This window comes from Dermacentor variabilis, unplaced genomic scaffold (genome assembly GCF_050947875.1).
Source record: "Dermacentor variabilis isolate Ectoservices unplaced genomic scaffold, ASM5094787v1 scaffold_12, whole genome shotgun sequence".
In the NCBI taxonomy this organism is placed as follows: Eukaryota; Metazoa; Arthropoda; class Arachnida; order Ixodida; family Ixodidae; genus Dermacentor; species Dermacentor variabilis.
In genome coordinates, this window is record NW_027460280.1 from 43,516,338 (window position 1) to 43,529,651 (window position 13,314).

The window sequence follows — 13,314 nt, forward strand, 5'->3', positions numbered from 1 at the left end:
AAAACAGCTTTTTCGAGTGAAATTCACAAGTCTAACAGGAAAACGACACAGAAGGTACATGCACCCCATCTGCTTTAGCCTGAAATTTCTGGGAAGTTCAACTTCGCCGAGGAAAATAATGCGCATATACGAGCGTTCGCTGCAACTTTTTAATTTTTAAACAACAACGTTTGCAAAAGCATGAGATTTAACTTTTTTTTTTGCACTACAGCGAGATTCCTTTCGGAAAGCTTCTTAGTTATGCGAACAGGGGGAAATCTCGGGAGAAAAAATATTTGAATGAAAAGCTGCAGAGCGATGATGGACGTATTTTCAGATTCTTCCTACTTTATATTCGAGTGATAACCCTTTCCATGTACATTACTTCAGCTTCAACTGTTTGTCGACGCTCAGCTGGAGTTTGCGGTGACGCGGAACGTGTATCGAGCGAGAATTAATTCGAATGTGCCTTGCAAATCAGTCTGAAAGTGCCGAACGCGTAGCAGGCCACTGTGTTGGTTGCTAAAGTCCTGGTCGAGTAAGAGAATTAAACACAACTACATTGCATGTTCTAAAGCAGCAGGCATATGATAAAAAGAGGAGGCTAAAATGTTTAAGAACTTCACAGCCACCTTGCACCTTTTATCGTATAGTGCAAGTTTTCGTAGCATGCTCAAAGGGAAAAAATCTATGTTGACATGACAGGATAGCCCGACTATGGATTATCAAGAAAAAGACGGCCAAAAAAATATAGGCGTTCTGGGCTTTTCGAGGTACTCACTCACTAAAGAAAGAAAGGGAAACTAAGGCTCCAGGAATTTCACCTCGAGACCGGTTTACTGTGTTGTGTATATTTACTCAGAGTGAAATCGTATAAAGATAACGAGAAAAAAAAATGTGGTGCTGCTGTTTTATTGCCGCAAAGGTTACATATTTCTCCTTTTGCAACTCGCCTTGATCACAGGAAATGAAAAGGTTTGTAGGGAATATACCTATTATATATGTCCTTCTATTCTTCGTATTTTCATAGAAAAATTATTTCACTCGCGCCCGCAAACGTTGATCTTGTGGCTGAGGCTGCGCTGCTGAGCGAAACCACGAGCCTTGAGACGCGCTGTGAGCTTAACTGTGATAGACTACACCGCACTGTTTGAGTGGCGGCAAAGAATGCGTTGCCACTTTCCTTTACATGCGGGGAGAGGCTCTTCGCGTAAATATAGCGACTGAAAAGACTTGCAATTGTTCAGATCTCTTTTCACCTGCTGTCGCTCACCAGTCGCCGCTTCAGGTGCACGTAGATAAGCTTCGGCTAGCATGGCTGAGATGCTACGTGAAACTAATACGTTAGTTTCTTTATTACTAGTACTAGTTTCTAATTTCCTTTTCCCTGAGATGGTTCAACTGTCTTTCCACAGACAAGTGAGACGTGTTAGGAAGCGCCTGCGCCCCGCCCTTTTTCCGTTCCCCTTCTTTAAACAACAGTAGTTGAAAAAATGCTTACGCGGATGGAAAATATCAAGAAAGAAAGAAAGAAAGAAAGAAAGAAAGAAAGAAAGAAAGAAAGAAAGACAGACAGACAGACAGACAGACAGACAGACAGACAGACAGACAGACAGACAGACACAGACAGACAGACAGACAGACAGACAGACAGACACAGACAGACAGACACAGACAGACAGACACAGACAGACAGACAGACAGACAGACAGACAGACAGACAGACAGACAGACAGACAGACAGACAGACAGACAGACAGACAGACAGACAGATAGATAGATAGATAGATAGATAGATAGATAGATAGATAGATAGATAGATAGATAGATCAAGGTAGTGGACTAACTCGGTGCATAACGGAAGCGTGATAGACGAGAAAGAATGCAGGGATTCATGCTTAATGCCCAGGCGACCACTGTCATCCGACAGGGTTTAATTGTTCCTTTATTTTGTGTACCTCTACGATCGGCGCCTGCGACATCACTGTAAGATTAGAGCGCAAGCCCCTTTTCGACTTGGCTGCCTAGGGCATACCCGAGCCTCGTTTGGTCTTGTGTGTGTGTGCGTGCGTGTGTGCGCGTGCGCGTGCGTGTGCGTGCGTACGTGTGTGTGCGTGTGCGTGCGTGCGTGCGTGTGTGTGTGTGTGTGTGTGTGTGTGTGTGTGTGTGTGTGTGTGTGTGTGTGTGTGTGTGTGTGTGTGTGTGTGTGTGTGTGTGCGTGCGTGCGTGCGTTCAGTTCATCGATCTTTAGTACACCATAAAGCAAACGCAAAGCGCAAGAAATTAAATGAAGGAGCTGCAGAAGCAACCGCTATTTATGAAAATCTCGTCGCACTGCTATGAAAGACAACTTGACAAAATATAAAGTAGTATGAACGTCAACTGCAGGCCTTGGCTGTCAGATCCAGATGACCTCGAACGGAGTATTCATCTCAGAGCCTTTTGAAGAACAGTGGCTGGAAAACACGACTGCAGTTCCACCAAGAGGTATCCAAACCGCTGTTGACGTGGTTGCGGCACGTCTTGCTGGCTGTTCGTTGTATTTTGATGATTCCATCTATAAGTTCAGGTGGATTTAGAGGGAGCGAGCGAACGAGTCTTTGATTTAGGATTGGAGGAAAGCCTGTCACTAACCACGAATCTGCAGTACGGACCTCGCCTTCAGCGCTGCAAGAATGCAAGAACAAAACGAAGCCCTACAACAAAAGGGGGCTGAGGACGCAGCGCTAGATGTTTAAATTAGGGCAGTGGTGAGGCTGTATGATTCAGTAAGATAATGAATACTGAACTCACTTCAAAGATGGTCGTAACGTAATGTTTTTCAAGCGGTTTGCGTGAAAGTTAGGGTACGTCTACAACTGTTATTCAATATTGAAGTTATTACTGTTGACGGCATCCGTGTAGGTAGAACCCTTATGTTTAAATCGCTTACTTCTGCAGCTATACATGCCATTCTTTTCTCGTGAAGCATAAGATTACAACTTCGGTGATGCACGACATTCCGCATTTACTGAGATATAACGGGCATTATTTATGAAATATATGCCTAATTGTGTTGAGATCACAAAGCCGAGCTCGATTTTTATGGGAATGTACGCTCAGGTGCCATTACAGGCGCAGTTATAAATCGGATACATGCGTCGTCATCAGCATATTCATACTATACACTGCTGCATTAACGAATCGATGTTAACGCTGTGATAGTAGGAGTGCGAAGAATGTTATGCGGAGAAATTAACTATCGTATCATTAACTGCCACTCAAGAAATTTGTTCGCGGTATTCAGGATTCAAATGAAGCAGTTGGAATTGTTGCATCGCATCCAAGAACGGTAATTTTTTTTTATTTCGCAAAGCGTACTTATCGCGATATTTTTCTACCTACAAAAGTCAGTACAATACTGAATCCTTCTTTATCTACAGGTTCAACTGAGAGGCTTAGGCATTCTCGACTGACGTACGTAAATCACGAAATTGCCAATTTTGGACTAGACGCTTCAGTGCGTCTTCAACAATGCAGAATATGAAATAAGGGATACAGATGGTGCCGCACTTATATTTGTTCGCAAAAATAATTTAGAAATCGGGCCTCAAAAGCAATGACAATGCTGAACCTATGCTAAATTTGTGCAAGCTTAGTTTTTAATTTGATAGAAGCTTTAGTTGATCGCTCGTACATACCATCGCCTATGTGCCGCCGCACCGTGATCTTTTAAATGCGGTTCTATCGAAGCTCTTATGGAAACAAATTGAGATTGATGGACGTCACTTTAGTCATAAGTTTTATGGTTAAAAAAAAAAAGCAAGAAAAAGGGAGGATGTCAGCCGGCGAAGAAGTGCTTGAGCGCATCGCTCACACAGCGTATATAGGGATTGCGTCTATGGTTCGCTCGCGTCGCCATAAATTTGGTTAAAAAAAAATAAAACAGAGGCAGCGTATAGTATTAAAGCATAGACGTCAGCTTGGTTCGGTTATTTGATAAGCGCTGGTGGAAGCCTGGGAATAGCAGGTAGGGGTTTGCGGAAAAGCTACACCATGAGATCGATTGACGCAGTTTTTCGGCGTCTTCGGACAAGCCTTATGGAGGGGCAACCAGCGCTGCGATGATTTTCAAGAGATGAAAGCCTACCCGTTTTTCAACGATTTGCGGTAAGCTAGGCCTCGACAGGACGTAGTAGTAGCTAGCGGTGGCACACAGAATTAATAATTAATGTTCACGTAATATATATATATATGCAGTGCACACGCCGAAACTGAACACAAAAACTAAAATGACAACACGATTACGACATGACGCTGCCGAGTCGACTGGCTATAGAGAGACACTGAAAGTAAAGCAGCCTTGTATTTTCGGAGGCAGCTGCCATAAACACTGATCGCTTGAGTAGCCCACGGAAGCAAAGTTCCAGTTTTCGTTTCACTTCGCGCTCACTCTGCCGAGCGCTTCAATATTAAAAAGCTTCTTTTCTTGCGATTTGCTTGTCGGCTAGCGTCTGAACATATTATTTAAGGGGCATCTGCACAAGCTTGTGAATTCAGTTGCTTTCGGTAAGCGAACCGAATTCGACAGTCAAAGGCAACATAAGAGTCATAATTTTTTCGCTTCCACCACATGTTGCATACACGAAATGGATGGGTTCAATGCGCACTCAACCCTCAACTCACACGATTTTCTTTTTGTGTCCGTTGAAGAAAACAGCCAAGAAAACGGTGGACGCAAGAAAGAAAGCAACACATGCGCTGGGCCATCTTCCTTCGTTTGTCAAGTGCACACTTATTTCGAGACGCCAGCTATCCGGGCTTGACAGAGTTCTCTGGGGGATTTCCTTATGAGTGTTCTAGATGGAAAATATAAGAAAACACGCTTGTGATGTCGAGAAAACGACGGAAGCAAACTTGTTGCAAAATCAATGAGGAGTGTATTGAAGTGCGAGAGAAGTGGCTGCAGTTCCGCGAGCTTCGCGTGCCCGCTCCGAACATACACTCGGATGTCTCATACAGGCATAATAGATACGTCATCAGCGAAGATATTTTGCTTATGGTTACGCACTGCACCCACTGATTTCTACAGCGGGGCTGGGGGGGGGGGGGGGGGGGGCGTAGATAGCGCATCGAGCGCCCTCGCCTGAAGAAGCCACCGGAAGTAAGCTGCCCTGTCCCGGAAGTCAGCAATTCGCGACTTTGCAGCGGCACTTCTCGTGCACAGGAATTCGGCATTTGTTCTTTTCTTTCCCCAAAATACCTGTCTGCTATGCCGTAAACAACGCCAGCAAGCCGGAGAAGTCTTTCGGATAGACGCCCAGGATTTTCCGTAACAAGAGTGGCGCGCCTTAAGCACTGGTGATGGAGAAAAACGCTTTATGTAGGAAATAAATATTGCATACGGGCTCAAATTATCAGAAATGCTTTTAACTGACATGAAGAGACAGCAAAAACGCGGAATACTATGAAGAAACTTTTTTTACGGCCGCCCTATTATCCGACCGCACGCACTAACAAGTGCAGCGCATAGGCCCCACTTCCGCGACAAGCCAAAGGAAAGCGCCCAGCGAGAAGCGCGAAAGAGGAGCCCGGAACACCTCATACATGACGCGTTTCGGATATTCCAATAGTTTGGATAGTCATCGTAGATGAGTTCTGCCCGAATTCTTTTAAATTCCTGACGCGATCACAAGCTCACGTCATGGAACAACATTTTCGCCTCATGTATAGTGGTGTACTGTGTGCACCCTTGCAAGCAGGCTGGTTGGCCCGTACTCAAATATCCGAGCTCGTCAACTATCCGAGCAAGGCAAATACGGAAGCTCATTCCGCGACCGCTGTCTGCATTCCTCCTAAGCCCCTGTCATCGTGTCTATATCGAACGTGCGTAACAGTACCCGAGAGGCCCTCTTGTCGCCTTGAGGAAATTAAACTATCCTCTCGCGCTTTACGTGGTCGTGGACGCGATTCATGTCTGACTCAACGGCAGACTCTGCCGATACCCGACACCAGCGCTCACGGTGAGTCATTGATCAGTGCGGTGTCCAGGAGGCGCACGCGTTTCCGCGGCACGTTTTCTTTTCTTTTTCTTTTTTTTTTTTGTGTGTGTTGCTGCTGGGTCCCGTCTCTCGGATTGACTAGTGCCGACGCGCGACGTTGCTGCTGAAGAGACGACGTCGTTCAAGACGGCCCCGCATTTTCGCATCCCTGCAGCAGCCCTGCGCGTCAGTCGTCTGCCACGTAAGTTTACATGTGCCGGCTGCGCTTTCCTGATGACATGGTCGGGTGTGATCTACCAATCGTTCTCTATGGTTCGCAATTCGGTTCCTTCGGGATCTTTAAATTGACGGAGACAACTGTCTCACTTGAAGAGCCTATTTAATTGCTATCCTAACCAAGAAATGCCCAGCGACACGTTATATATATATATATATATATATATATATATGTGTGTGTGTGTGTGTGTGTGTGTGTGTGTGTGTGTGTGTGTGTGTGTGTGTGTGTGTGTGTGTGTGTGTTTTCCGAGCGTGAAAGAAGCCCGCGTAAACACGAAAAATTGCCTCGTGACTAGCCGCTCGAGGCACTTTGCGTGTATTCGGGGGCCTCTTTCACGCTCGGAAAAAAACAAAACAAAAAACACGCTTATGTAGCACGCATTGGGCAACAGAAAGCTGTGTCGGGAGTTTCTCATGTTGCTGTACCCGCCGTGGTTGCTCAGCGGCTATGGTGTTGGGCTGCTGAGCACGAGGTCGCGGATCGAATTCCGGCCACGGCGGCCGCATTTCGATGGGGACGAAATGCGAAAACACCTGTGTACATAGATTTAGGTGCACGTTAAAGAACCCCAGGTGGTCGAAATTTCAGAAACTGGTTTTGGCACGTAAAACCCCATAATTTATATATATGTTGCTGCACAATTTTCTCATTGGCACTTGTCATCTTCTCATCTAATTATAATAATTGGGAAGTTGATTAACTAATTAAGACTAATTATCTTACTAGGCGGAAAGTGAAACATAATCTGAGTATCTCCAAGGGACGGCAAAGAACCTTGTTTTGGTCCTCTCCAGCTACGTAGCATTTGCATAATTTAAAATTTTGGCTCAAATTAACTGAAACACCCTGTATATCAAGTGGGAGGGGGGGATAATTAACGATTGAAGAAAAAGCAGATCACACAGACTTAGCAACTCCAGTCAGTGCCTGCGTCAAGCAGCATCATTTCAATGTAGCACTTCACATGGCTTACCAAACCCAGCCATACGACCGCACGAATATTTACATATGCAGTGCTCGAGACCACACAGTAACCGGAGAATTCGCCACCAGCCGCTAGAATTCAGCGAGATCTAGAGAACGGTTATCATGTCAAAAATCGTCACCCTAACTGGTTCTGCTGCTCAGATACAGTTAATTCGAGTGCCGTACAGACACCCAAATGCACTGATTCATGGCGGGAAAGTTGAACAAGAGGCCAAATATTAATCGCAAATTTAAGCGGCCCTTTTACGCACGCCTGCCTCGATTTGGGTCTCACGCTGTGACCTTTCTTCAATCTCCAAAATTCTGAGAAGCTCTATTGAACAGCGAACGCTAGCCTGCTGGCGCACAGATCCAACGGAGCTAGTGACAAAGAAAAAAAAAGAAAGATGAAGCAGAAAACCACGCGCTAAAAAAAAAAAAGTTTTCTTTTCCGGAGATGGATATTCGTCACGCCAAATCAATAATTACGCTGAAAGGAGGACGTAGGTCGTCCCGTATTGATCTAAGGCAATAAAAAGAGCGAAATTGCCTCTTTGAGGCATCGACTTTTGTGATCTTCCGCTTGAGACCGAGTTAAAGAAAAATAAGAAGATAAAACAACAGCTTTATGCGGTTGCATAAAAATGCGGATAATGCCTTCGCCGCGCACGAGTCTGGCGTAGTGCTATAATTTAGGCGACACAAAAACGCTCTTAGGCGAAAATCGCGTCCTGATGTGGGGAAGTTTCTCTCTTTCTTCTATCTGCTCTTGGCGCTGGCTGCCGTGCTTTGCTTAACTTGCGTCCGTGATATGACGGTGTGAGTTATAAATAAAAATCGCGTCCTAAGAGTTCAACGCTGTTTTTTTTTTCGTCCTCCTCCTTCTCTTTTGTTCGAAAGTTTCTTCTAGCTCGTGCTGGCAGACGCAGAAGGTCAAAAGCCTCATTTATGTGGCTTCTTTGTATGTACAATACTATTCCAAGTTGAGAATATATGTGTGTTTGTGTGCACTCACAAACAGGTCTAGAGCAAGGCAACCATGTCTATTGACCCTTCTCGCGGCGATCCCGTGGGCGCTGCCATGTTTGATTACGTGGTGACGCGTCCATTGCTTGCCTCAACTGCCTCCGTCGCCTCCGCGTTTACAATGGGTGTGCATGACGCCAGTGCGGCTTAGCAAACCTTTCTTTCGGGAGATATCGTAGACGGTGACTGGGTGGACGACACGAAGTTTTGTCTACAGCTTCAGAGAACATGCAAAAGCGCTTTCGGAGCTGATTAAGCTGCGTGGCTAAGCGAGGCTAAATATGTATTTCAATAAGCTATCCAAACTTTCCGCTCATGAATTGAATCAGGATTAGTGTGTTTTGCCCTTCGTTCTTCATTTAGCAAAATATTTTGAAGCAGCGGCTTGTCACATTTCTGACTCAGTAAATTTCCTCGGTGCGGTCACTATCTGATTATTTTCTGCCTAATCGCTCGTAGATGTGCTCAGTTTCGATATATTTGTTCTTGCTACGCGCAAGGCTTGAAACGTAGCTATTTTGTGCATCGTAATATCTTCTAGCAAAGATGTATTATCCTAGCTCGCTTACTCTTGTGGACCGTTACGAAACATTCAGCTACGATCGTTCGTGCGCTATCGGTGTAGTCCGTAATTTATTGTGCATATATGGTACGCGTATATTTAAGTGTGCGCCCATTCACATTTTGCCACTATGGCGATAGAGTGGGCGTAAGATTCCGCGCCATTTGAGGTAGATGTGTGCAGATAGCGTGCGCGAAACGTACTATGACAGGAAGCGGCGCTATTCCCCTTGTCATTGTTTAACGAGTGGTATACTCTCTTGTGCTCTCTGAAACACTTTCTTTGAATGTTAACGATACAACGCCAGCCGATGAGCAAATTTCTGTATCCTCGAAGAAAACCGTACATCTCGGAGTGGCGGTAACACTTACGGGCAATTGCAGCAACGGTACGCAAACTTGGATACACAGATTCATTCTATTCCTTAATATGCCAGTCACTATTTTTCAGCCAACTACTGCGCACGTCTTCAATCCACATGATTAAATCCGGCATGACTGGAGCACAGTGCGTTAGCGAAAACTCAGTTGCATTTCCGATAGCTGATCGCACAGAACTAAGGTGGAAGCGGTAATGGATTCGTATGCGTGCGCTGCCACTGAGGCGACATGTGGTGCGCCGCCGAAAGCGCCATCTCATTTGTCTAGAACAAACTGCACCGCGAAAAGGGTCAATACTAAATAATCGCCAACACCGGTGCCCAGTACTATCTATCGCTGGTTATTTTCTTGAAGAAGCGGAACCGAAAGGCCCGACATTATTGCGATAGCAACTAAATGGCCACGCCAGGTGAATTTTCGCCGGTATCGTCGGCGTTGCCGTGAGGTTCCGATGAGGAGGACGAAAAACATTCATTACCCGCCGTGGTTGCTCAGTGGCTATGGTGTTAGGCTGCTGAGCACAAGGTCACGGGATCGAATACCGGCCACGGTGGCCGCATTTCGATGGGGGCGAAAACACCCGTGTACTTAGATTTAGGTGCACGTTAAAGAACCCCAGGTGGTCGAAATTTCCGGAGTCCTCCACTACGGCGTGCCTCATAATCAGAAAGTGGTTTTGGCACGTAAAACCCCGTAATTTTTTAAAAAACATTTATTGAAAAAAAAAACCGACGAGTAGGTGTCTTTCTGCTTGTGCGGGGAGGCGCCCTCAGTCCATTGCTTGATATGTGCATGCTATATGCTTATCCACGTCGTATATGCAGGTTATATTGCTACACTATTCAATAACTATAGTTGCTCACACAAGGTCTTAATTAAATTGTTCCTCAAAATCTTTAGAATGTCAGCCCGCAAACGAATGTCGTGAAACATAACATTCAACGCGCATGCATTTTATGTTAAATCTTCTCACACTATTAAATATTAAAAGTGCAAAGGAATATCAGTGCTCAAACCGGAAGGTGATGTAATTTTACCGCCGCTGCTTTTACGGGCACCGGCTGGTTAGGCAGGTGGTTTCTGAATTTTCAGTGGATCCCCTCTCACATTGGGATTGCTGGAAATGAAGAAGCACATGCCCTTACGTACGCAGCAGTCTCACTTCCCCCTAAAATCAAAGTACCAAAAAGCAATGAAGTCACGAAATCGGACATATGTGCTCACGTTCTATCAGCGGTGAGTTTTCGTCTAGGTATACTGCCCCCCCCCCCCCAACAAAAAAACACAGCAACAATTATGCGTCCAACTTTGCAATATTTGCGCGAAGAACAGTGACCTGCTTTCTGACGCGAGGATGAGCGCAGGAACGTCAGCCCAAAGTACACGCCACCATTCGTGCAATCATTGCACGCGCAGAACTGCACGCGAGCGTGCTATCACGCTCGGCTGCCCGGGCGATGCTGGTGTGCCGTGGTAGCAACTTATGCCAAGCATCTGAACATAAAAATAAATGAAAAAAGCAAGAAAGAAAGGAAGAACATTTACCACCACAGCAGTTGTTCCCGCGATGTTATAAAAAAAAAGGGGGGGGGGGAATCACGCAATTAATGCAATTAACTCACCCAATGAAGCCCTGCCAGCGGCATGCACAAGCATCGTTGCTGTTTGGGGCGCACGCCGTACTTATTCATTTAGTGGTCGAGCCCCACCAGGGCAGCTGTTCTTTTTCCTTTTTTTTTCTATTTTCACGGAGCAACGACGCGAAATGGAAGCGGCTTCCCGTTTCTCGTCCTTCACCAGAACGAATTTCCCTCCAGCTGGCGAAGCTTTCTGAAGGACATTTATTAGTTTCCTTTGTAGCATTGCGCTACTTTCTAACGTATGCCAGCTTCTTATTCTGTGGCACTTCCTATCTTGACATTTGGCGCTGTCTGCCTCAGGGTCTCTCATTTCAATCCATTAAGATTTTCCCACGTGCTCAGTTTTCAAAATAGCTCTAAAAAAGTGCGCGCTTGCGCTGTGCATCTGAAACGCTGAGTGGCACTTTCAAACACCGTCAGCAGCTGCAAGGATGCGCCATAGCAGTAGTTGAGAACGCTGCACTGGTCATTTTACATAATGAACACTTAGTTGAGGTGGGGGCCAGTTTCAGGGACGGAGGGAGAAACGCTTGACGCAATTTAGGGGCGGAAGAGACTGACGACGCAAAAGAACGTGCTGCAACGATAAGAAGAATTACGACTTAAATCCGGCGTATAGGTTGGTAAAAAGCCGTGCACGTGTATATGAGCATCTGTCATCGCACAGCGTACCTAAACAAACTTTCTGTTGTTTTTTTTGTCACTTTGATAACTAGTAACTTGAATGTAATGGCCTCTTCTTCTTTCACCGTAGAAAGCGCAACCTTAACTAGAAGGCGTTGCTAGCAAGTAAGAATTTATAAGCGTGATAGACATATTTTGCTCTGTAAGAGTAAAGAAAAGTAAAGAAAACCCATTGTGTCAATTATCATTGCTAGTTACCCTGCGAAAATCAGAATGTTGTTTCCTCAGTTAGGTGGAAATAAAGTTCGAAAAACAAATCATTGCTTATGTTCTAGCGAATAAAAAAGTTGCGAGACGCATTGAAATATCGCATGTTTTTAGCACTTGCCCTTAGTTAGCTTAGTCGAGAAAGAAGAGCTGCGAATTAGCGCTCGCGCATATATTTCGCACGATAACGTCGTCGTCTTCCTTGGCCGCAGGCGGCGCTGCAGTTCCATCGGCCGACCGCGGGCCCTCGAGCGTTCGTGGCGCACGTTCGGCAGCTGCCTCGTGTCGAACAGCCAGGCTTCTCCTCGGTGCAGGGAAAGCGACGCTCCGAAGATGTCGTGGCAGGCCTACGTTGACAACCAGATCTGCGCCCAGGTTCAGTGCACGGTAGCCGCTATCGCTGGTCTGGCGGACGGCGCCATTTGGGCCAAGTACGAGAGGGACGCGAACGTGAAGATTACACAGGAGGAGCTGAAGAACATCGCTGATACGATGCGGACCAAGCCTAGCAATTTCAACGAGAACGGCATCTACGTGGCCGGTATCAAGTACGTCTGCCTGTCTGCTGAGAACACTCTGGTGCGGGGCCGCAAGGGCAGCTCTGCCATGATCGCCGTGGCAACCAAGACTTGCCTGCTGGTCGCCGCCACCGTGGACGGCTTCCCCCCCGGCCAGCTCAACACGGTCGTTGAGAAGCTGGGCGACTACCTCAGGTCCAACGGCTACTAGATGGCCGACGGCGAAGAAGGCGGCGTTCACGAAGCAGCGTCCACGAAGCAGCGTCCGTCTCGTCCTAGCGGCTAAGCCTACCCAGCCCCGACACCCGGCTTCACCCCCCAAGCCTCCCGCCGCCGACCTGTGTGCTTATGAGAGGCCCCGGACAACGCGGGCTCTACCCCAAGGACTGCAGCGTCTCCTTCTTGGTATTTTCTCGACTTTATTCTTTCGTCTCATCCTCTTCTTCTTTCTGGACTATTCCGATGTCCCCCGAACACTGCTTTCGAAGGGCGAGGTGGCGCGCGGCAGCAAAGGAACGACGACGCTCGCGCTTCGCGCCTTGGAACTGCCGGCCTTCTTCTTTTTCATTTTTTCTTATCCGCTCCTTCTTCTCGCGTGGCATTTTTTTTCCTTATTTTTTTGCTCACTTTCTGCTCTTTTGTTTTTTTATCATGACTGCGGAAATCGCGTGTAAGTCAAGAGACGCAGCTACTGAAGAGCATGAAAGCGCTGTGTGCCTAAAGTGTTCCTTGAAATAAATTTGTTCTCGTGTGTGTTCCAAAACTTGTTCGTTCTTTCTTTTTGACATGCGCGAGATGTGCCCGCACTCGCAGAATTTCTGTTCCCGTTGTGAATGGCGAAAGCGGCAATGGACTCGGAGAAGGTATGAAGATTACGCGTCGCCCTTGCGACCCTGCTAGATAACTGTATTAAGATTATGCAGAAGCGAATCTGCAATGGCAAGATCCGTCACTGCTTAGTACATGCTGCGGGAAGCGTATCTGCACTGCTGCCAAACCGAGCGCTAACGCAGGATCTGGGAAGGAAGCTGAGCTTTAGGAAAAATCGACCACTTTATGCGGGGCGCCTGTCCTTGACGTAGTGTAACTTTGAA

General features: G+C 46.5%; 1 protein-coding gene across 3 annotated transcripts in view; it reads left to right on the top strand.

Moving 5' to 3' along the window:
* Positions 1-12,983, top strand: part of LOC142566317 (profilin-like) — a 125,502-nt gene extending 112,519 nt beyond the window's left edge. For 2 of the 3 annotated variants that reach the window (XM_075677233.1, XM_075677232.1), the window contains exon 2: positions 11,915-12,983. In XM_075677233.1, coding sequence (XP_075533348.1) covers positions 12,036-12,431 — 396 coding nt within the window. In that variant the 5' untranslated portion in view covers positions 11,915-12,035 and the 3' untranslated portion in view covers positions 12,432-12,983. Of the gene's footprint in view, positions 1-6,130; positions 6,202-11,914 lie in introns of those variants that run through there. The other variant, XM_075677234.1, reaches the window with a different exon arrangement.
* Positions 12,984-13,314: the final 331 nt, after the last annotated feature.